Source organism: Acanthopagrus latus, chromosome 13, assembly GCF_904848185.1.
Source record: "Acanthopagrus latus isolate v.2019 chromosome 13, fAcaLat1.1, whole genome shotgun sequence".
NCBI classification, from domain to species: Eukaryota; Metazoa; Chordata; class Actinopteri; order Spariformes; family Sparidae; genus Acanthopagrus; species Acanthopagrus latus.
The window spans coordinates 10189080-10214425 of NC_051051.1; the positions used below are offsets into that span (position 1 = coordinate 10189080).

The 25346-nt window shown below is 46.4% G+C and overlaps 1 protein-coding gene across 3 annotated transcripts in view; it reads right to left on the reverse strand.

Moving 5' to 3' along the window:
* Positions 1-22841, reverse strand: part of cadm2a (cell adhesion molecule 2a) — a 230788-nt gene extending 207947 nt beyond the window's left edge. For 2 of the 3 annotated variants that reach the window (XM_037120375.1, XM_037120373.1), the window contains exon 1: positions 22323-22840. In XM_037120375.1, the coding sequence (XP_036976270.1) occupies positions 22323-22383 (61 nt within the window). In that variant the 5' untranslated portion in view covers positions 22384-22840. Of the gene's footprint in view, positions 1-22322 lie in introns of all 3 variants that reach the window. The other variant, XM_037120374.1, reaches the window with a different exon arrangement.
* Between the last annotated feature and the right edge of the window lie 2505 nt (positions 22842-25346).

Genomic DNA, 25346 nt, shown 5'->3' on the forward strand with positions numbered 1-25346 from the left:
AGAAATCACATACGCAGGAAGCTCAGAGATTGAACCGCTGGGACAAGGAGAAAAACGCATTTATTACCGCAGCGGGATCTGATCTGATATTTGCTCTACCTTCGTGTCAGCACCTATTACGTGACAGGCCGCCGTCAGCACAGGCAGGCAACGTGCTCGAGCCAGGTCGTCTCAGAGTCACATGTAACATGTGTCTTCTCATTGTTCGGCCTTTATTTCTGCCCAAGTAATCGCTTATGACGTTAATGCATGTCTGCACCTTGTCCTCGTTAGCGAGGAGATGTGGGGGGAGTACAAGAAGAGACAGCTAATGAGTAGAACCAGACGAGGAGGGAAATCAGTTTTCTTTTGTTCCAACAAAGTTGAGTGCTGACAGTGGATAGGGAAATTGTTCATGCGGTGTGAAATTTGTAAGTAAAAACTACATCATAGTTAAACCAGCTGGATGCCCGTCCTGCAGCTATGGCTTGACACATTTCTCAAACTGATGATCTGATGCATGGTCTGACAATGTGTAACTGTGAGAGACAAGCCTGCTTTCAGAAACATCCCTGCAGTAATGTTGAAGTCAATTAAATTTTTGTTTCGGTGGCTCATGGAGCCTTCGAAAAACTGTTACTGTTTCCTTTTTCCAGAGCCCTGGCGCCGTAATAACGTTGGGAAGACATTTTGTCACCCTGCTTTCAGGGGTTTTGGTAATAAGCAAAGTGTTACAGTCATCAAACATTGATGATAATGCTGTTGCACCTGCTTTGCACCTACTGTATGTATTACAGCTCAAGCCTCCCCTCTTTGGAACAACACAATCTGATATCACTGTGTTGTTGTTGTTCCAACATTATGAGTACTGTTGTTCCAGGACCATCAATTCAACTGACCAATCAGGTTTTTGCTGTGTCATTACTTAGAGACTCAGGAAAAACCTTATGTTACAAATGGGACACAAACCCCCATTTCCTCGGTGAATGACTCGTACCTAATCCATTCGACAGCTCGATTTCAAATGATGGCCCTGGAGAAACGATAATTATGATCTGCAGAGAACAACCCCATCACGTCCTCGTTGGTAACCTGTGTGTGATGGAGTCAGGCCAGTTTGAAATTTCTCCCAGTTTTTTTTTTTTTTTTTCTTTTTTTAAAGAAAGTAACAGCACGTTGCCATAGCCACAAAAAATAAACCCCCATGCCATTAGTGGTAGTTAAGTTAAGGGGAGTTAATAAGCCATAAAGAGTGTAGATAAGTTCAGGTTGCAGCATAATAGTCACAAAAAGGGCTGTGTTTTATGTCTGCTGCCTCAGAAGAGAAAGAGAGCCCCGCTTATGCAACGCTGCTGCAGTCTCTTCCTTCCTTTTATCACAGCAGAGTTGGATTCGGACTGCGAAAAGCTAGTTAACAGCTACAAGCGAGGTGACGTGAATTTACGAGACCGCAAGACTAAAGGTCTCCCAACTGCGGCTCTGGAAAAGGTAACACGTTTAGCCACGTTAATCACAGAATCAGGCTTTGCACCGTAGCGTAACAAATGAATATGTACGAAGTGGAGCAGATCAGACGAGCGATCACAGAATGTTTTGTTTTTCTTCTGTGATTTCATTTTCGCCTACAGTGGCAAAATGTTTTCCGGCAGACACGCTGGAGCTCTTCCCTGCACCTGCAGGCTATTACGGCAATAACTACCCGAACAGCCCAAACTCAGTTGGCGTCTCCTCGCGACTTGATGTCATCAAACATTGCCTATAATTTTCTGTACCAGGCAATATTTAACCTGAGTGGGTGGCACTGTTCTGGAATGCATATGAATACGCCATTAATTAACACAGACACATCATTTCAGGGTTATAAAATATATCATCTATATGGCTGAATCAGGTGTTGGCGGCGCACACTGCCGCTGATGACAGTCGTCTGCGCTGGCGCGCGCAATGTATTGAAAGAGCAAACACGGTGCAGCTTTCGAAAAGGCGCTGCCAAGGCACACTGGACCAAAGCAGACGTGATAAAAACCCAAAGCGATCCAAATGACAATCTGACATACGGGCTGTTCATCTCCTGCTTTGCTAGATCAACACAGATTGGACTAATGTATCACCATAATCCTCACAACACTGCATCCGAACTGCTGCCTCGTCCAACAGCAAAATGATCTCTCGCGCTGGCGTGTGGAGAACATTGTCACACTTTGATTTGCACTAAGAGAGTCAGGTTTGTCTTGGCTTGGCTTGCCCGGGGTGGAAAAAAAAGAGAAGAAGAAGAGGGGAAAAAAAGCCCACAAGAAGCAACCTGTGTGCCCATGTGAAATCATCCTGAGAGTTTTACTGTTAATGCCTCTCTGTTACAGATGGATTATGTGTGGAGATGCGGGGAGTGGGGGGAATAGGTGAGGGGCAGAGTGCTGGGGGATGGTGTGGGTGTATTCATTACAGTGGACTGCAGAAGCAACTTCATAACGAATGCTGAGGTGTGTTTTTTTTTTTTTTTTTTTTTTTTTTGGAGTATGCATGTGCGATAACCAAAGAGCACAGGGCCACTTAGGGCCACTGCATAATAACAAGGTTTCGTGGGGCAGAAAAGTAAGTGAGAAAAGACACACACACACAGGCAACACACACACAGTTTCACAGGGGCCCCTCGTTACTCATGCATGACCGGTCCATAATGCACTTCTACGCTTTCACTCACCGTTGGCAAGACAACAGATTTACTGAGAAAAAAGGATTTGGGAAGGCTGGATTTGCCAAGACTGTGGGAACAGCCAGATTCCGTCTTACACCACAAAAGATTGGAGGAAGAGCAGCTCAACTCTCCAGTTCTCTAATGCACGCAAGCAGGCGAGCGAAAGTATGATCCCTTGATTGTATCACCTTCCTTTTTCTGAGCCTGACGCAGGAGTGGAAGTGTTTTACCACTTTGAGTGCAATGCAAAACGTTTGCACGTTAAAAAATAAAAGATGCTCGGAACGGAGACAGGAGGGTGAGACGAGGCCGTATTTTCAGCCTGGAACAAAGAAAAAAAATGATGCAAAACGATTGCACCTGCGAGTCATACACTCTGAGCTATGCATAAATATGTGTGTGTATGCGTGTGTGTGTGTGTGTGTGTGTGTCGCCGGGTGTGTGAGAGCGTGCGTGTGCATGCACCCAAATATCCAACTCTGGCCAAGCATTGATCGGTCTGGCTCCCTACAAAGAAGATGTGAGCAGACAACTAATGGAAGAGCTAGCCTCAATTAGCCCACTGACTGATGGGAAATGTGATTTCATTTAGTTGTCGGTACAGACACTGTAAACAAGTCATGTTCCCCCCCCCCCACCCACCCCCCCTCCAGGAGACGGAACAAAAACAAAACAGACGCACACACAGAAGGAGAGCGAGGCGAAGACGGAGGGATGTGAGATTTCTTGCAGCTGTTCAGTGAGTCACAATATGTACGTCACTGTCTGTCGTCAAACTTTAATGCAGTCTCATTATGTTGAATGTGTCTGTGTCACCTGTGGCGGGGGTGTGTGTGTGGGGGGGGGGGTCCAATGAGGCACACAATGTCACACTTAGTGTCCCTGTGGTAAATTAATGGCGTCGTTCTAATCCCGAGACAATAAAATAGTGAGACCTCTTTTTTTTTCTTCTTCTTCTTCTTCTTCTTCTTCCCCCTCAAACTTTTGTTCCAGTGAGCACACACTGTGGATTTAATTAACACAAGAAAGAGAGAGAGCTCTGCAGAACCTGCGACTGATTCTTGTTAAAATTCAAATTAACGCTGCTGTTGAGAGTTGGACCATTTTGTATCGTGGGCAGCATCCGTCCCTGTATAATGTTGCTTTTTATCATTAAGTTTATGAACAGTTTTGTTCAGTTTTGGCACCAGTGCTGAGACACCACTTTTTTTGGTGGAGAAAAACGGGTAATTTTTCGTACTGTTATCTCGGAGGGATTCGAGAAAGACGTAGGGCCCCCGTCTACATCAGCGGACAACCCATCTACAGAGCATCGGTGACATCAGCGAAGTGAGGCAGCTGCGTTCCAGGCCAAACAATACTAGAACACGACGGCCACCCCAGCAGCAGTCGCTGCACCCTGCTGTCAGCCGGCAAGCGATACAGAAGTATCCGCTGCCGTAACGCCAGACTACAGAGAAGCTTCTTCATCGTTTGCTTTGTGTCTTTAGGTCTTAGAACCGATACCAGTTGGCGAAAAGCAACCAAGTACATTTACTCAATGCTGCTTGAGTATTTTCTGTTGACTTTATTTTGCAGGATTCAGCTTAATACAATATGACATAGTACAATTATCATGTATGATGATAGACTGAAATGTATTGAATCCTGTGGGTGACACTGACAAGCTACCCAGCCGATGTAGCACATACATTAGCTCAAATTAGCTCGACCAGTACCAGACTCAACTCCACGGTACTTTAGATACCTTTTGATGTTGATACTCCTCTACTTTTACTTGAGTACAATTTTGATTTGTGACTGTTGTGTTACCACAAGCAGGCAGTTTGAAACGATTTATTGACTGGACCGGCAGCCTTTTTCCATCTTTGAAATTCGATTCCTAAAAAAAAAAAAAAAAAAAATGAAGAAAAGTGGCATTTTATTTCAATTAGATTCAAGCTTAAGGGATTATCCATGGATAGATTTTCATTATAGGCCAGAAGGAGGTTAGCGAAAGTTCAATCACAAAGACGGTATTTATGGATTTTCCACTCTGTCGGCGGAGTTTTGATTTCACATGTATTTATTCTCACCCGATGAGGTTTCTCCACACCTTGCTCTCAACCAATCGCCAGGGCGGTCCTTTTTTTTTTTCCAGATCAAACCCATTTCCCTCCCCTGAATGTATGTCATCCACATGAAGAGGCTGCATCCAAAAGTCACAACCACGTCTCCTTCACCGCCGCTGATGTCATGACTTCATTAGTGGCACTCATACGCACTGAACGCCACGCAGGTCGAGACGCGGACATGCCTAGGTCAGACAATCCGAGCCCCTCCGACAGACGCGGCATATTAACCGTCGTTTGGATGCACCGTAACCTTTGTGCGACTGAATTGCCCTGTGGCGCTGATATGAAGCTCGAGTCTCATCTCATCCAGAGAGAGAGAGACAGAGAGAGAGAGAGAGAGAGAGTGAAGAGAGTGTTAAAGGACGCGGGGAGTGAAACGAAGAGAACGAAGCCTGCTAGTGTAACAGTTTCATCAGTCCGGCCTGGGTGCATTCTGATGGAAACAGAGTACTCCCCATATCGTTCTGAGGAGAGGAAATGATATGTCATGGTCTATAAAGCTGGCACTTCAGCGACAGTATCCTTGTGGCTCAGATCACTGCGCGACGGGTGTAGAGAACACTCGCTTATGATGACATCACCTCCTTTTAAGCCATTTAGTTTCTCTGCGCTGGTGCCGACTGCAGGAGATCGAGCTACTGTAGGGATAGAGTTTCCCCAAATTCCACTCACGTGCCTCGACCGAAGGCGGACGGCCAAAATAGAACAGCGGCAACATATTGATAAGGCAGACCTTTACAGCCGTCGAGTGCCATTTTTTGTCTCATATTTTTTGAAGACTCAACTGTTCCAAAGTGGGAGAAGAGGAGTAATAACGGCCAGTCGGTGATGAGCAATTCATGTTGGGGTCGAGGCTCCCTGGGATTAGCATTAGCGGCACGCACCATGGCATGAACAGCAAAGGAAAAACAATATCTTGTTAAAGATTTATTTTAATGACATTTAGATCTGTTAAAAGAGTTTTTTTTTTTTACAGTGTAGGCCCATATAACAAAGGGTTCCCACACTCTTGAACATCAAATTCAAGGACTATTCAAGGGCCTTCCAGGCCCAATTCCCTCACGTGAAGAACCCAGCGTGGCATAGTTTGAGACACGGATCAAGGTTAATTACTTTTGAAACACTGAGATTTCCTCTCAAGGGAGCGAGCAGGCTTTCGAGCCGCTGCAAGCGCCGTCGTCGTTTTAAGCTAACTTCCGGTTTTTGCAGCCCGCAGTCCCCTCCCCCTCTCGTCACCACACGTGCACAGACTCCTTTCTTTCGTTCGCTTGGCCTGTTTGGCTGGACAGGTTGTCACTTGGCAGCTTCACCTGCATGTTCCAAAAGCAGATATGACCGTGTCTTTAAGGACTTCTCCGTCCTGATTGGATAAAGCGGTCAGAGACACATGGGCTACTGACTAAACATTGTTTAACAGTGATTATTTTGACTGGAACAATAGCTTTCTTGGGTTCCAAAACATGCATCAGTCAACATCAACAGCGTTAAGCAATGACGCAACTGTGGGAAACAAACACGCGGACAAACACAACGGAGATTGTTTAAAAAATGCATCAAGAGAACTTCGATTTCTATACTCGAGCGAAACAATGAGCAATACTTTCAATGACCCATGTCCATTAACTTTCAAGGCAAAGAGTTCACCCCTTTAAATTAAAAAAAACACTGAAGGCTTTCAGTGACCCATGGCAAACGTTGGCGACAGGTTAAAGACAGATCAGCTGATCCGCAGAGACGATGATCAAATTCGAGCACCGCACTGAGCTTCACACACTCTTTGGTTGCACATTTGTTCCAGTCAATGAGAAAGAAAAAAAAAACACTCGGGGACCTGGAACAAAAGGGATGTTATTAGGATTTGTAACAGCAAAAATGAAAAAGACCAGGTGGAAAAATAGAAGTAATCAATTTGACCAGGCGAGCTGGAGTGTGTGTGTGTGTGTGTGTGTGTGTGTGTGGGAGGGGGGGGGGGACATTCCACCACCGTGTCACCCCCCCATACTGCTGGCTTTGCATAACTTACAGAGTTTCTGTTGGATCTTTTTATTTGCTACAAGACCGAAATATTGCTAAACCAGTGAAAATTGCATTTTCTGACACAGTCATCCATCCCTCTGATTTGTTTTCAGACTATTTTTCCTTCCTTCACTTTTTTTTTTCTTGCTCTCGGGCCAAACACCTCCTTCAATTTGAACAACAGTGGAACCATCTGTATTCTTCACAGTAGCGATGGATCTATCGAGAAAAGAAAAAAAAACCTCTCAAACTGACCTCACAGCCAGACTCTCACTTTACAAGGGTATGTCATCGACTCCCGTTGGTTTGTTTCTGTCCAGACGCTGCATATAACAGCCATTCATCTGACGGATAAATGGCTGCCCAGCTCGCTCTCTCACTCTGATCTATGGAATGCCTTCCAGACACAAATCTATGCAGGAAGGACAATCATTAAGTATTAACATACCTAATTATAGAGCAAGTTCCTTAGTGTCTGCATATTAAGTGGAAGTTTTGACAGCCCCGATTATATATTCAAACACATTTAATGCAAGAAAAAAACACTAATTCGGAAACTGTGATGCAGTATCCAACTCAGTTAACTTCGCTGCTGCTTTTTCTAGGTCTAAATTCTCCACGGATACCAGCCAAGCAAACTTTACCCCGCCACCTTGAGGCTGCCGCAGTCGAAACTTTAACGTGTGACAAGGACGTCAACGTGACTGTCTCCAAACTTTTTTTTTTTGTCCCCCTGCCTCTTTAATTTGGTCACAGGATCCGCATCGCCATTGGTATGTGGTTTTTCGGGGGCTGCACGGCAAAAAAAAAAAAAGAAAAAGAAAAAACTCAGCGGTGCTTGTTAAAACACTTTTCATATCTATGCAAGTGCAATGAATGGTGTCTGACAAGGGCGCTTGTCTGCCAATTGGAGTATTCTCATAAAGGGAGCACCCTGCCAAGATGAAAGCCCTGGGTGACGCCGGAGCGCGAGGTGTCGAGGGCAGGAGAGAAATAAGGCAGCCAGACAGAGAGGAGAGGGAGCGGAAGGACAGGCAGAAAAGAGAAAGGAACTGGGAAAAAAACATGCAAACCACTTTTTTAGTGCATGCACATCTCACGCTTCTTGCAATGGACCATATATTTATACACCATCACCTCTATGCTCCTACTGTTTAGCTCTTTGATTGTTGTCTACATCCATAATAAACAGTTCAAACCTTCATATTTGGATTCGTGAGACAGTGTTTAGGCGTTTGAGCGCAAGACTGAAGCTGCGTCAGGGCTCATTTCCTGAATATCTCACGCTGGCTCGCGTATTTATTTTTTTTCCACTGAACTGTCTCTCATATTTTTTTTTGTCATTGTTGTTCAGATTCTCCTGGTTAATCTGCCTCTGCTCCAAATTCCTGCCTGTATATAGTCAGGGAGCAGATGCGTTATAGCAATGCCGCCGTGCTACCCCCCCACCCCCCCACATCCCCCTCTAATTCCCCCCCCCCCAAGCCCATGTATGACACACGCACGATGTCGCCCCGTCTCGTCTCATCTTATCACACCGGGACTTTGAGCAGGCGCTGGTGCGGCGGTGGCCCATAGCGCGTCACTCAGGATCGCAGCCGCCCGCACGAACACGCCGATCACCTTCGCGTGGCTCGTCTTCTCCTGCTGCCGTTGTCTGTTCTCTCGCCATTTTCCTCCTACCTTTCTCTCTCTCGTGCTATCCCCTCCATCAGCGGTGGTCTCCTTTGAATGACAAGTACCCGCTGTATATCAGTAGAACTTGCTGAGACTTCGGGGATTATGCTGTGAAGTATTCTAATCGAGCTGGAAGCGGATGAAAGCGCCACGAGCAGTTAAAGCAACACTTCTGTTTGGTACAGCGTCATACTTTAAAAAGGCCTAATTTGATACAAATTAGCAAATAAATCTCCACTTAGTTGCCTCACAAGCACATTCAGGTGCAATCTCTGCTGCTTCTTGCTTGTTTCTCCCTTCACATAACGATACTTCTGTTTCATACTGCGGAGGACGCATACATGTCAAAATGTCAGCGCTTACACGTGAACGTTTCTTCGGAGACATTATGAAGCCAAAAAGTGTGCGTGAAGTGCACACGAAGCCAGTCCAACAAGCATGACCCAACCAGGGGAGCACAGGAGGGATGGCCCACAAATTTGAAACGAGTGTCTTGGGTTCGCTTAGCTGAGCTGGTTTAATAAGAAAATAATAAACAGGACATGAAGACGTAATGCTAGTGCACTGAGCAGCAACACTTCTTTTCATTTCCTCTTCTCATATATTACAGAACAACAGCAACTCTTCACCCCACGGCAACTCTGAGAGGACAGGCCACTTCATCGTGTTCTCTGGCTGGGAGCCTTCTTTAATCACGATACGACGATCAAGGATGAGCAGTTGATCGATGGACGATGGCACCGTTCGTCCGCCGAACCCTAGAAAACAGCGTTCAAGCTATGTAGTTTTGGGGAGGAAATTCCAAGTCTGAATTATAATATTTACAGAATGAATAGGGTTAATAATACAAACTCAGCAATATTTCCCTTTTCCATAACTGAATAAACAAGCTCTTCTCAGAGGAAAATAAGGTCCCCAAAACGCTGTTTGAAACTAGAAAAGAAGTAAACTGTTTATTCAGTGAGTTCAGTCGTGAAAACGAGGAGGGTCCCTCTTCAATTTCTTCCCCAAGACTACATAGCACACCTTTAAGCGCTCAGTTACGTTTCAACCTACAAGCAGGGCTGCGTAACAGGACATCAAGGCTACGGCACAGACCTTGATGTCAGGAGAATATATCAAAAGTACAGCGTTTCATTAAAGATCTCAGATAAGAAACACACTGTCATCACTATATGTTCCCCATGAGGATATGAGCATGAAGTTTAAACGGTGTAAATTTGCTGCTGACGAGGAATTTCTTATTATTTCATATCATGGTCGAATCACGTCTTGCTGCCATGTGAAATAGGACACTGCTCTCTGTGTTCGCACTTCCCTGCAATTGTGTATGAATATGGAAATGATCCATGTCTCGCGGAAACGCCTCAATCACTGCACTTTTCATAGAGCACATACAGTGCATCAGAAAAAAAAAGCACAGTGACCTCAGCTCCGTGATCATAATGCCTATGCGGGTGAAAGGTGGTTCAGGGATTACGTCCCGAGAAGGTCACCGCCCTGCAGACAGGCCCAGACTGCGACCAGCTGTATCAAGGAAAATGACTACGGGACGAAGCTGGCTCCCTTTTTGGTTAGAGGCTCACTTTTAATAAGGTCAGGATTAGGGTGACCGGTGCATTATGACAAGGGCTTAGGATCAGCGCTTAGTCCTGGAGAGCAGGCTGCCATTTACCAGCTCAGTGCAACTGTGGTTAACACTGTCTCATTATGACTGCGGTGCCAGGAGATTTTGGGCCTATCTCTTCAGTAATAGCTCGCGCCTGCCGCGGCTCCGTGCGTGCGTCCGCGTGGCGCCGGAAGGTGACCACTGGTGCGGGGATTTGCATGTGTCAGCTGTTACGATTTAATATTTGCCACGCTGATATCTCCATTCGCCGCTCCGTTGTAGCCTCTCCTCCGCTATCCATCTTAGCAGCAGAGTGGCATGATAATGTCGCTCTGAGGGTGCTTCTCAAAGGATTAGCGGAGATTAGCATCAGCTGGTCCATTTGAACTGGATACACATACAGCAGCATTAGCATGTTGGCAAAACGTCACCACGACCGGTTGCCATAGCATGAATTTGCAAAAGGAGATAAGGAGGCAGAGAGAAGGAGGAATATACAGAAAGGCATACTGTAAAAAAAAAAAACAAAAAAAAAAACCTGGGGTGTCTCATAAATCAAGACAGAAAAAATCTATGTTGCTTAATTCAGCTGCATAAATGGGTTTTTCATGGCAATGGATGCTTGTTTACAGACACCTCCAACATCTTTTATTCCCTGAGTCACAGTTTTAATCACTTGACCTTCATATTCCACATTTCGCGTAGGTCAGTATCTGCAACGACAGATACAAAATGGGCGGAGGATGTGACTTGCAACAGGAAGCATTAACAGTTTTAAAAAAAAAAAAAAAACAATTACGTTGACAGATTCTCCGGCGGAAAAAAGAAAAAAAAAGTAGCTGCTATTATTGAAATGTCATGCAGTCTAAAAATAAATGACTGCTGCCAAAAAGCCAGAACGTACGGCCAAGGTTAGGGATGAAATCCAATCCATCAGAATGGATCCAGCTGTGCTAAGTTCTTTCGGGGGGTCAGACTGAGATTTTTACAAATAAAAGCCAGAGGTGTGTAATGCAGCACGACTCCCGACGCCGCCAGCTGAAGGGGCTGCGCTGTCGACGAGCAGCGCTGCGGGTTGGAAATGTTTATGTAAAGCACATAAAATGCGCAGCTCGCTAATGAGACTGACTGGATTCATGAGAATTCCGACTCACTCCTGCCAGCGGAGGCTTTTGACTTGTGGGTATAGGGGAGTGATGGACTGAGTAATTGAGTGCACTGTGAGACAAACACTAATGAGGAAGATAAAGGAGGAATTGAGTTAACTGTGTTTCCCCATTTCTAATGATAAGAGATGAGGAGAGACAGAGAGGGAGTGCAAGGGAAGGGAAGGCGGACCGTTCTGGATTCCTAAAAAAAAAAAAAAAAAGAGCGCATCTGCCGCATGTCTAACTTGTCTTGCTCGTTGTTATTTTTTGCAGAGCACAATGCTTGTTCTACCCAACTGGAGCAAAGTGAGAGAAAGGCAAATAGCTTTAAGATAGGCGGTGAAATTACCCGTAATTGGAGACCATTTAAAAACATAATAACTTCTTTGTTTCCTCAGCGGGAGGTTCGGGGCTGGGGAAGCGTTTTGATTAGAACTGGAGATGAGTTAGCTATAAAACTACTGAGCCAAGCCTCACCCAGAGTCATGCAGCGTGTGTGTGTGTGCGCGCGTGTTAAATCTGTCTGCCAGAACACAAGAATTAATAATTCCGGAGGAGGATTATGAAAGTCCAGTGTCGGACCAGCGCAGAACCCGACCATATCTTATCACACAAATACCCCCGTGAAGCAACAGGAACAAGCGAAACAAGGCTTGTAAAATCTCAAAAGCGACAGCACTAAACACCAACTTACAAAAACATGCAAATGGAGCATGAAAATATGTATTAGAATCCAGCTGGAAACATGCCACGGCATCCTTAACAAAGATGTGTGTGTGTGTGTGTGTGTGTGTGTGCGCGGTGGCAAATTGTCACCGTTCCACTGAGGAGGATAGTGGAAGTAAGCTCAGGGGTGTGTGCCACTTAGGATGGGGGGGGGGGGAATAATGTTGTGTAGCATATAATGGATTTGCAATGTGGCAAACAGAGACAGATGGCGGAGAGGGGCTGTGTGTTTCTGTGTCCTATGTGCTTGCTAGCTTGGGCACACACACACACACACACACACACACAGACGCGCGCGCACACAAACACACTGCGCACGGCACAATGAGTGTGGAGAAGAAATCCCTAAGGCGCATTATGTATGCTGCCGCTCGTTCACCCAAGCCAAGGGTCTCAGTTCATTTGGTTTTTAACTGTTATAAATTGTCTCACTTGACTCCATCTTCCCTCCCCTCGACAACAGGCCTGCAGCAATCTCTACACAGAGAGGCGACCCGACTCCAAACTTAGAACCAATATAGGATTTTGGAATTAGGAGCGAGATCCATACGGGTAGAGGGGATAAAGACGACTGGATGGGAGACATCATAGAGCAGAGTGAACACTGAGGGGGAAAGGGTCCCGTGTTGTACACGGTGTAAACATGTTCAGAAGGAGACTTCAAGCTGATTTTTGTCATCACAATGTGGGGAGTACGCACAAATAAACAACGGCAGACTTTCCCCTCGAGGTCGCCTGGAACAACAGACTGTAACCCTAACCCTCCCACAGGCACGAAGAGTACAGAAGCCGAATCGAGAGAGTGACCCGCCCCGCGCTGTCTCTCAGATCGAGGGTGGGGCTTCCCACCAAACTCAGATCGAACTCTAGGACGACGCAGCTGATCCAATATCAGTCAACATTCGGTGACTTCATTGCTTTTTAAAATGTTTTCAGAGACATATTTTGCTGTCATCAGGGTTTCCAGACTAACTTTTTTTCCCACTTGAAGCACAAATTCCTGAAAATCTTAGGAGCACCAAAATTTAAGAGGACCACTTCTACTGATCGATGAATGCCGTACCCATGACAGGTCGCAAAATGCAACTAAATGGTCTGGAGCCCTGGTTCTGTTTAGCTGTAATACACATGTTCTTCTTTGCTGTTCTAAAACCAACCGGCAACGCACCAACCACCGGCCGAAAGTGTTTACTGGTTTGGTCAGGTAATTGTTGTTTTTTTTTTTTTTTTGCCGTCTTTTGAGCAAAAGAAAACACCAAAAAGTACCAGTCCTCTCTGTTATCACGGCTGCAATCTTAAAAACAAGCTTTTTAGTTTGTGAAATATGTTTTTAATGCTAATGGTTGTATTCTATGTGTGTGTTTGTGGGGGTGTATGTGTGTCTGTTAACAGGAGCATGGGTGTGAAACATTTTCAGTCGGATGAAATTTCACACCTTCAGCTCTGAAAAAAGTAATCAGTTAATTACAGGCTTTAAATATATCTCTAGTTTCGCACACACACACACACACACACACACACACACACACAGTCTTTTAATGATTCCCACCCCCCCCCATCTAAAGCGCTATTGTTCTGCACATAAACGACAATCTGAAGCATACGAAGTGAACACAACGCCACTTTAATTTATGCCGTGCACTGATCACAGTGGAAGGACCGGTTCATGCTGAGTTTAAGACAGCATCAGAACGGATTCTAACTGCGTGATTTGGCTGCATTGTAAGCGCACAGAAACGGCGTCTAATAGCTTTCTACCACCAAATTAAGACGTGGGGAGGGGGGGCCTCGAGCTGATGATTAGACAAGGGACTAGAAAGAGACTTCCGGCGATAATATGAATACAAAAACATACACACTCAAGTGCAAACACACCCACACACACACAGAAAGTCAATTAACATGAACATGTGTCTTTGGGGAATTATATTTCAATTAGCTTTAGCTACTTCCAGGCTTCCTTTGAGACAGCGATGCTAAAAACAAGAGCACGGACGTGTATTTGTGGATGCAGTAAATCCTGCTTTTCAATTAGTATCGTGACATCACTCCACAATGTGTTTGAAGCTATAAGACCAAGTTAAACAATTAAGAAATCAGTTTTTTTTTGCACAATGTTGAATAACCGTAACAATCGAATAAACATGTCGTAGAAATTGGCATTTATGTGCAATTGTCCCGCAGTTACTGGGTGTCGCACCGCCGCTGTAAATACAAATGCCTGGTCTGTAACAATTTGCCAGACGAAATGTTACCGCACTATATTGTCTTTATAATGATGAAAAATGGATTGCAGTTAGTTACAGTGCGAGTAGTATGGGCATTAAATGTCTGCTAGCCATCAGGGGGAAAATCAAAAGAGGGACGGAACTCATTTTACGGATTAGTTGATGGAATACCGGCGATGTTTAGAAAAATATGAGCGCTGACTGCAGGAGCGCCGGTGGGATTTTATCTGGATGTGCGCTCATTTCCCGTTTATGAGCCGACTGACTGGATTTGACCTCAGCCTTCAGATACAGTCACTGTATTTGTAGAGGAGAGGAAAAAATAATTAGAAACGATGCCCACGGTTCGGGTTGGGGTCAGTCAGGTCCTCAATACAAAACAGGCCATGTGTATATATACATTTTTTTTTTTCCCATATGCTCGTAGAAAAATGCCCTCACATGGTAACCCACACTGTCAATCTCTGTAATCAGGTTAAGCAGGCGAACTGTAACCACGGTAGCATTTGCCTGACCTTACCGTTTAAATGTACTGCTCCGACTGACAACTTCACCGCCTCGCCTCGCCTGGTGGCACACTGGTGTGTCTTTTTTTTTTTTTTTTTTAGAACTTTGCAGACCGACACACTTGCATGTTTCAGCTCGTCTCGTGTGAACCAGGGTCGGGATATCGTACCCTGCCTCGACTCTGATGCTGGTCCCTGAATGTTGCTTTTTCAAAACCAATCTCATGAACACATTCATGTGTTACGGTAAAGATATTTAGTTTGATTTTCCAGGTCCCGGACATTTTTACAGGCTCAAAGCAGTTTGACGACACCAAAAGAAATCAACCACAGTGTGGTGAACTCCCATCTCTGGCAGCTGATCACCAGCGCTATTAGATCTTGGCACGACAAGCATGTTGCGTGCTCACTGGCTCACTGACACTGATTAGATTATCAAAAGTTTTCAAATTTGGTATCAAAATGACATGACATTTTTCAATAGTCGTATCGAGGAAATCAAGTCGGCCCCATTGAAGCATCAAAGTTCAGTACCCGTCCCTCGTCTGAATGGGGATTTGACCAGGTTAAAACTGGTTTGGGGTTGGGTTTGGAAGTAAAAAAGACAACGCCTGCCGGGTTTCGTGTCGATCATGCTCAGTTGCTCCTCTCTCAGACTCGATCAGGGACTTGAAGAACGTTCTCGTCTGCACCAAACAAACGCGCTCTCTTACATCTTGACATTTGTAGGCCGGGGCATGTTTGCAGCACTACAGCACTTTCCCTGTAATCCTGTTCTGTCACGCATTACACCCATGTAAAAGCAACCGATGCTCCTGCTATTTGGATCTCGTCACTTGGCCACGTTACAATTTCAATAATATTTCGATTAGTTGTTCCCATCTCAACCCAAAGGAGGGCCTGGATATAGCAGCTGCACGTCTCTCTCTTTCCTCTCTCCTCTCTCGCTTTCCCCCGTTCTGCTTTTCGCTCTACCTCCAACCTTTTTTAACACGTTCCCTGGGAATTCACTCTTCCTGTCAACCCCGATTTGACTGAGAAAAAATAAATAAATAAAAAAATACGCCCGTGTATGTAGACAGGAAAGTTCTCTCCGAATCTGGGTCATAAAAACAATGCACAAACAATTTCTGAGCTTCATCCCGCGTCTAGTCCAGCAAAATGTAGCCCTCCAGAAAAAAAAATAAGAACATTAGCCTGCTGTGTTCTCGACGCTGTGCCTCAACACCACTGTTTTATTTCGGCCTGCATGTGTATACACTGCACGAGGGTGTATGTTTTTTGCGATGTGCACACACACACAACATGGCTCCGCGTGTGAGACTGTTTTTCTGAACACAATATGGGCTTGCTTTGCGTTGGCTGATTTCGTTTCTGTCAGGAACAGACACAGAGTCCCAGAACAATATCGGAGTTGCAGGGGAGCTGAAGGAGTAGGCAGAGTCACGGCTGTCCGTATCTTTATCGCCGTTGAAGAAAATGATTACTGTAACGTGTACTACCAAGTCTCCGGACTCCGGCCCTCGGGGGGAATCGCATGAAAGGGAGCTGTCAGATGAAAGGGCACATAACATGAGAAAGAACATTATCTTGGCTAAGGGATTGTTAAGAGAGGGGGGACAATACGTGAACTTGTTGGAGCACCTTTCGGGTTCAGCCGTGAGCACGCGCTTGAAACTGACACACTTCATTTGTATGCTTAGTCGCGAGTGTGTGTGGAAGAGACAGAGAGTGAGAGAGGGCACAAAATAACTTCATTATCTCAGGTTTTGCTTTTAATTTCACATTTTTCCTCAGTCTGAACTTCGTTTGCCTCTCCCTGGTTTTGGGTGAAAGATTAGAACCCCCACCCCTCTCCCCTCCCCTCCCGTCTGCATGGAGAGTTTTAATCCAAAAAAAGGTGATTGTGTTTGTGTCTCTTTATTCCGGAGTGTTTGAGATTAGTGACACATGGCTTGTCAAAGACTGGAGCCTCAGATTAGCCACTCGCTAATCCTTTGGAATTCAATGCTAATACAGACATCACATATGCAGGGACGTGTACACACAGGCCGACACTCTCGGAAACCAACAACGCAGTCTGTCTTCCCCCCCCTCGCGTCGGCGCGCCGTGTGCTCGGGGTTTAATTTTGCAGCGTGTCGATTGCCAAAGTCTGACTCAAACAAAAGGAGGCGAACATCGCAGGAGTTTGCCTGTCAATCAGGAAGTTTTTTCTGATGAGAAGGAGGCATCATATCAAATCGATGCAAACACTGCTGACCAAGAGCACAAACGAACGGCATTCACTTCCAACTTGCTGTTTGATGCGCTCCATAAATACCAGCGCATTATTTCACATCCTGGCTTGTGCACATAAATAGCTACATGCTCACTTTGATGAAAAAGCCCCATCAGCCGATATGGTGAGCTTGCACAACGCCGCGCACCTACTGGGAGGTCTATTTAGGGTGCAGGCCCGTTGTCTGCCGCCGCAGCTGAATCCACCTGTGGGCTCCTGTCTCACCGTTCTCCACGGGGGGGCCTCATTTGATCTCTCCCTTCTCTTGCTCTGGGTGGGCTTTAAATTACACACTGCCTAAGAAATGTGAAACACGGCCTTGGTACCGAAATAAAACATGTACATTTATTCCGCCTTTGATTATCTGCAGAAGTGTTTATTTGTGGATTAGAAAGAAACGACATTCTCTGCATTTGGAAAGCCGGGAAGTCATTAGTACACGGCATCCCCCCCCCCCCAAACATGTGATTCTATTAGATAACACCTAGCACTTTGGTGAAAAGTGATATGCCATCCATTAGAATTAAACTATCTTATGAATACAACTCGCTCTTGAATTTAAGCCTGACTAGATAATTATAGATTTTTTATTTATTTATTTATTTATAATTTCGATTTGTATGCTTCAAATGTGCAGTTATTAACACAGTCAACCGCGGCGGTGCGTCATTTCCAACCCGCAGCCAATTACTCCGGAGTATTTATTCTATTTTCGGGAGATTCGTGCCAGGATCAGTAATGCCCTACAGTATGCTGCAGAACTCAGCAAACTGAATGACTGTATCAGCGCTCAGGGGATGTGTGTGTATGTGTGCGCGTGTGTGCCGGAAACCCCGCAAGTTACGAAATCTCAGCAGCTGAAATCCGGCGAGGTCATATTCTCTGAAGACACAGGAACCCCGTTGCTATGTAACTATAAAACTTGCCGCCGATGTCGAGGATAGGCGAGATAAAGCTGAGAGATCAACAGAGAGGCGTGTGCCTGCATGCATTGAGACGGACAATTAAAGCAACACCGCAAGGCTCAGCGTTAATTTTAGGCAAACTCTTGAAGCATTCCCGACGAAAGATTCGGCTGAATGTTGCCTCTTGCTGAATCTGTAGCTTTTGAGGACATTTTGAGGACGTGAGCCCATGACAGTAATTCACAACAGAGGGCTCAGATGTGCCAGATGTTTCCTGAGGTTGCCTATATGACAAATAAAACACAGGCCCATAATATTTGATTACCAGCTCTTGAGAGATCCGTTCAGTCATTCACTCATTCGTGTTTCGAAGACGGGTATTCGCCTGGTGAAATCGCGCTCAGCTTTCTTTCCGAGGGCGTTGTAATACAAGGACGCTCGCCGCTCTGCCAAGTTGTAGGACAAGCTTCAAATTCTCTGAATCCTCCATTGACTCTTGCTAGGTTCCATATTTTTGAACAATCGTTGTATCCCTGTGTCTAAACACAACGTGAGAGAGCTTCCCTGTTTAACTCCATAGATGCACTGGCCTACTGGTGCGAGACGGAGTTGGAACAGGTGGCAGGTTTTTTGTTTTTTTTTTATTCTGGAGGCACATTTCTGCTCTGCCATGAAGAAGCACGTAAGCTCCAAAACCTGCCACGCTCCCCTCCAGGCCTCCTCCTCCTCCTTTCTGTTTCAACTTTTTTTTTTTTAACACCTGGACTAACAAAAGACTGGCTTTGATCATGGGAAATCCCTTGGCAGAGCAGCCGTGAATCCACAGTGGAGCTCCGTGTGTGTGTGTGTGTGTGTGTGTGTGTGTGTGTGTATGATGCACTTTGAGCCCAGCGCTGCTCTACTGAGGATTCTCAGCACCAAAAAAAGCTCCACGGCATCCGCATGAGGCGCAGAGCGAGTCGCCCCGCTCGGCCCGTCAAAGCGTGGCCGTGAAAATGAACACGCTCGCAAACACACAGAGGCAGAAGAGAGGAGGGGGGGGTGCAAGCGAGCAAGAAAGAGAGAACATCTTGTTTCTCCTGTGTAATCAGTGGCTCCGCAAACACACACAGACACACACACACACAAGGCCGCTTGTTATCAGAAGCTTTCCCACGCTGCTGTTGGTACAAAGCTCCACACCAGGATGGGAGGATGAGGCGAGGGAGGAATGGACGGAAGTACAGAGGGACGGAGGGTCAGCCTTTTTCGGGCGGCTTAGACTCGCTGCGGGGATAAACACATCCCTCGGCGGGGGGTTTGTATTTAGGCTGGCGAGATCAGAGTTCAGAACAGAGAGGACTACCGGGCAAGGCGAGGGAGAGAGAGAGAGAGAGAGAGAGAGAGAGAGAGAGCGACAGGAAAGCAAGACGGCGCGGCGGAGATAAACAGGCATCCAAACAGCCAAACAACAAACCCGTATCGCGCACTTCAGTGGCGGAGATTTGCACATTCCCCCCTCCTCCTCCTCCTCCACACACCTCTCCTCCCACATTACTCTTACATCAACTCCTCTCTTCTCGGAAAACATCTCCCTCTTCTCCTCTGTCGCTCTCTCTCTCTTTCTGCCTCCATCTACCCCCCCCAACCCACCCACCCATCCCTCCCTCCCTCGCCTGCCGCTCAGCCCCGAGCCCTTACGTAAGAGGCCCCATTTGCATAACAGGCTGTTTTCTCTGGCTCCGGCACGGGCGCATGAGACACACTGGATAATATGTTAACAACCCGGGCTGTTGGTAAACAACAACCTCCATCACAGCACTTCACGCTCGCACCATATACCGGCGCAGGTCTCGCCGGTGACAGAGACGCAAGCGTCTACGGGGCGTCTTGGTGCCAGCTGGCGGCGGCCCAGAGGGGCTGAAAACAGCTGTCAATATACAGAGCGCACGGATCGCGGCGTCGGCGAGACGGACTCCATTCAGGAGGAGGCTGACCTGCCCCGCTGTGTGGGACCTATACAATAACAGGTCTTGCGCCGGGAGATGACTGTTGAAAATCAAGCAGCCTAGCATTATCCTCTTCAGGGTTAGGGAGGCAGAGGAAGTGAGAGAAAGAGGCTGACGGTGGTGTGTGTGTGTGCATGCATCTGTGTGTGTATGTGTGTGTGTGTGTGTGTGTGTGTGTGTGTGTGTGAGGATGAAATGAGCCCGATCTGGAGCACACACTCGGTATGATAATGTCCTTGCTTAGGCCTCTTCAAACATAAGCTATACAAACAGAGCGCGCATTTTGCAAAGATATATGCAAACACACACACACACATGCCCCTGCACGCGCGCGCACACACACACACACACACACACACACACACACACACACGCACGCACAGGCAGTCTCATAATGAGTGTACCGCCCTCAGGAGAATAAAAGAGTAAAAGAAAAGGCTCGGCGAACGTCGGTGAATGCTGCAGCGGCGAGGCTGTCAGATACACCAGATACCCTCAGATACCTCATTACATACCAATTCATTAAGTCAAGAATGGACTTAATCATGTCTGGTTATTAAGGAAAGGACTGCTCCCTCTCTCCCTCTCTCCTGTATGCACACACTCGCACAAGCGCACACACACACACACACACACACACACACACTTCAAAGAGACAACAACAAATGATCAAGGGAATCGAGCACAAACGATCTCTCATGTTGGATTTCTCATCTTCCCTCGTGGAAAACGGCGGTTTAAAGTCAAGGCTCTCGTGTTCACACATTCGTCGACCCTCCAGTAAACCTTGATACCATTCAAGAGGGACAAGGTGGATTTTTGATGCTGACCTGATGCTCAGTACGTGCCACCCCCATCGCCCCCCCAACACACACGCACAAACGCAGACCAGCCCTTGCTCTTTAACCTCTCGCACAAATGGTGGATTTTTTTGGTTTGTTTAGATTCCTTTTGGATCTTGTGTTTTAAGAAGTACTGAAAAAAAAAATGACCACAGAAAACACCACTGGGTTGTGCTCAAGCGACTTAGATGGAGAAGAAAAGAAAAAAAAAAAAGATTCTGAAACAGCTGAAAGTGTGGCGTGCATCCTCAAAACTGAGAGGCTGGTGAATGCACAAATTCCAGCTTGAGGTAAAAAAAAAAGAAAGAAAAAAAATCAATAATTCTTGCATTTCCCAGAATTCACTTTCACTTCCCTCACATAAGAGCCTTCTCATCTCTAAAAGTTGGGCAAAAAGCTTCATTTCCATTCCAGTTTATAAGTTATTTATCTCGTCTGGTTCCGTTACAGTGCGCTGCTGAAAGCACGCCGACCCCGTCTTACACTCCATCCGCTGTGACCTTGACCCCCCTGATGTCACCTTCCTGGCATGTTTACTGCTGTGGTCCTCCTGTGGCAGGTGATAAACACTGCTGAGAGCTGTGCTGTCCTGTAATTATCAGCAAATAATCTCCAGATCCGGATAACATTTAGATGTGTTCAACCCAAACTGATTTCTCAACCATGTAAACCTAAAAGGAAGGGAGGATGGGCCTTAATATTATTGCATGCGGGGGGCAGCTGACCATCCCAATCAGGCCCTGCGCCTTCAGTCCGTTTACTGAAGTTATTAGCCTTGTGTAAAAAATAAATAAATAAATAAATAAAAACTTCACAGACAGTAGTGCACTGGAGCCACAGACACCCCACCTGTGCACAAGCAACGTAAGTCAGATTCATGACGGGGAAACAATGCAATCAGTGTGGAGTCCGAACGCTCCTCTGAGAAGCTGCTGCCATCAGCAGCACCGCGCAGTCCGGTGCGTAAAAGCGCCGCCGGTGCCTCCGTGACTCATCCAAGCGCTGCAAGACAAAAACAACCAGCGGGGTCTGTTTCTACCCCGGTGAGGTGTGTCTTCCTCGCGGGCTCTTTTATTGTTTGTTTGCTTGTTTTGTTGTTGGTGGTGGTTGGTTTTTTTTGTTTTTTTGTTGTTTTTTTTTCCGATTGCCACCCACTGGCACGAGGCTGTGGGTTGCAGGCGCACCGGTCTGCGCGGTGCCGAGGTCGCGTCCCGAGCACGCAATTATGAGAATAGGATTCCCCTCATTCCTGAACATTAACATCCAAGACAAGCTCTCTCTCTCTTCCTCCCTCTATCTCACTCTCTCTCTCTCTCTCTCTCTCTCTCACTCTCTCTCCTCGAACTACCCCACATCGCGCACGACCGCGCGCACATTCAACGCACGTACGAGCCGGGAAAAACGCACGTACGCGCGAGGAGGATGACGAACCCTGCGAGAGTGAGAGCCCCGCACCTTTCTGTGCGTTCTGCCTCTTCACCCTGCCCTGCCGCTGGCCTGCAACACGCGCGTAAACAACACACACACACACACACACGTACACACACATATGTACAGTGCACAAACACGAATGCAACGCGCACGTACGCACGCACTCGTCCCGGGCTCACCTTTGAGAAGAATCCCATAAATAGTGTAGAGGGTGAAAATCAAATTACTCTTGAGATTCATCCTGTCGTCCTCCTCTTGTCTTCGCTTCTTGCCTTCCGCGCGCTAACTTCTCCTCGCCGTGTTTCTCCCCCCCAGCTGGACCTTCGAACCGGACCGGACGGCTTCGTCAGCTATCCAGGTGGACTTGGTGTAGCGCGTCTTTTGTGCGTCTCTCTGACGGAAAAAAGGGGGGGTTAAACACCAACGACTTCGCGACCCCGTAGACTGTGATGCTTTTTTTTTTCTTTTCTTAAAAAAAACAGCAAAAGAAACAAAAAAAATCCCTCAAAAAACAGTATTGTGGATGATTTCGGGGATGCACCGGCGCTGAGGTAGCGGCTCAGTTAGACGGGACTCCTGCGCGCAGCCAGCAGTGGAGCTCGGGCACTGAGAGCAGGCGTCCGCCGGTAAACAGTGTGGATGCTGCCGCTGCCGTACTACTGTCTGCCCCGGTCTCGCTCTGCTGTGGCGCACAATCCACAGCGCAGGGAACACGAGTGGATTGTTTGAGTCCCGCCCACAGAGGCTTTGACGGACATGAAAGGTGAGCCAATCACCGGGACCCGAGGCTAGGCGAGGTAGGGGGGGGGGTGAAGTGCACGGAGGGAGGGGCGGTGAGCGAGCGAGACACGCTGCAAAAAATATCCGTCGTAACTTTATTTTAGACTCACTGAGCGGTAAAATAAGTGTAGGCAGAGCCCGGTGGATGAGTTAAACCCACCTTTCAACGTGACAGAAGGTCAGAATTGTCCTTTATTCTGCGTAAATATGAAGCGAAATGTTTAGGGAGGGAATCAGCTGCAGGACTTTAGATTTATTTCACTTTTATCAGCTTTCTTGTACGTTTAAAAGCTCTTGAGAGATTTAAAAAGTCTGCAACAACAGAAGCTTCTCTCTCCCGCAGAAAAGCTCCTCGTCAGGAGTCCCGCCCTTAACTCTGTGACTTTGTGACATCACACCATGTCACACATTTGCCTCAGTTATGCCTAGTGTCTGGTTTGGCTCTTCGGTTCAACCCTGTTTTTTGTCAGCCGGCTCGGGCGTGCTTGAGCCGACCAATCAGGGCGGACTGGGTGTTCGGGAAGGAGGGGCCCTTAAAGAGACAGGAGGTTCCGACGGAGGGGGGAGCAGGAACAGCGTGAGGAAACTGGTGTGATTTTCATGTTAACCTGTTCTAGAAGAGACCCAGAGCTAAATTAGCAACCTGAAAATGAGCACACAAAAACATGCAGAGACACTAACACAACTACACCTACATACTCAAATATGTAAAACCTATGGAAAAGTGCAGAGGTGACCTCTAAGTGCAGCAGCGGAGATGATGATGATGATGATGATGATGATGATGATGATTAAGGAAGCTTATGTGAAAATGTATTGCAACATGGTTTTTAGAAGGTCTTAGATTGTCTCCTGTGGACTTCAATTCCTATGAGGCCGATCAGGGTCCAAAGCTGAGGCCAAAAAGCGATCACTTTTTGCAGTGTACACCTTGAACGCGCTCAGAATTCAAAAACAGGAGGAAAGAGCATGCAAACACACTCCTGTGTGTGTGTGTGTGTGTGTGTGTGTGTGTGTGTGTGTGTGTGTGTGTGTGTGTGTGTGTGTGTGTGTGTGTGTGTGTGAGCCGCCCCCTCCTCCTGCCCGAACCGACCAGCTCATACGTTGACGGTGATGATCCAGGTCAGAGGTTCTGTGAAGTACAGGGGCTGACAACTGCCAGAGCTTTGGAGATTGAACAATCAGAGGGGTGGGAGAGGATTCAGCACGTTCAAGAACAAAAAAAAGAAAAAAAAGAAGGAGCTGTTGAGACTGTAACAGTGAGAGAAAGACTTCCACAATACAAGGACAGACAGTAGTGTGGGCAGTCCGTGTCTGAGCTACGAGAGTTCTGACTCGGTTCACTCGGATGTTCTGTCTGCCTGCTGCCTTGTGTGCTGTGCTCAGAAAATAAGAAGTGGGCTGAGGGAAACATGATTTTTTTTTTTACTGAGAACTGACCACTTCCTAACAATACTACCGCCCCAAAACAAGCAAAACCCACAAACTAATTAGAATTGCAAATCGCATAAGCAGTCAATCATAAACATGGAAATAATTCATCCCGGGCGGCTCCAAACCGCTTTCTCCATGCTTCAAGAATTAGACTATAATGAGGGAGGCTGGAGCTGTGAGGAATCTGACATGACATGACACTTTGCTCATGCGACCGCTTGGTGTTTTATGAACCGGTTAGCACAGAGAAGCCCGCTTTGAGCTGTGTAATACTAATATAAATGAAAGTGAGGCACCGTTAGGACTGCAGTCTCAGGAGAGACATCAGAAACTCTGTAATCAAAGGCGTTATGAATTAATCAGGCGTCGGTAAAATACATGTAAAAAAGGGAAAAAAAAAGGTGTGATTGTAAGCTAAATGAGTTATGGCTGTATGGAATGTGTTATGCAATGAAATTAAAATACTGTATCACAGTATGTCTAATCTCTCCGTTCTGTTCTCTGCGGCGACGCCAAGGGGTCTCTCCATCAGGGCCGCATCTTTAGCTTGATTATAAGATGGCTTCTAAAAGCAACCCCTATGCATTATTTATTAAATTAGATGTGCCTTTTTTTTTTCTTTTTTGAAGTCGCCTACCCGCTCCAATGAAACAAAAAAAAAAAAAAAATGTCGTCTCAATCTGCTGCCTGGCGGGGGGACGTCCCCTGCTAGACGACACAAAGACAACATACGCTGCGAGGGCTGTTTGTTCTCATTTACCTCTCTGCATTCTCACTTTCCCGTTTTAGAAATACGTGAGTGACTTTCAGATTTGAAAACAGATCGTTGTTTTGCACACACTCCGCAAAAGGATACGAGCGAATCTAGACAATAGCGACACAAAATCTGGTGAAATCTGGGCACCCTCCAGTTTAAAGGCCACCTTCAAAAAACACTGGAAAAGAAAGAAATAATAACAAAACAAAACAACAAAACAGCTTATTTAATT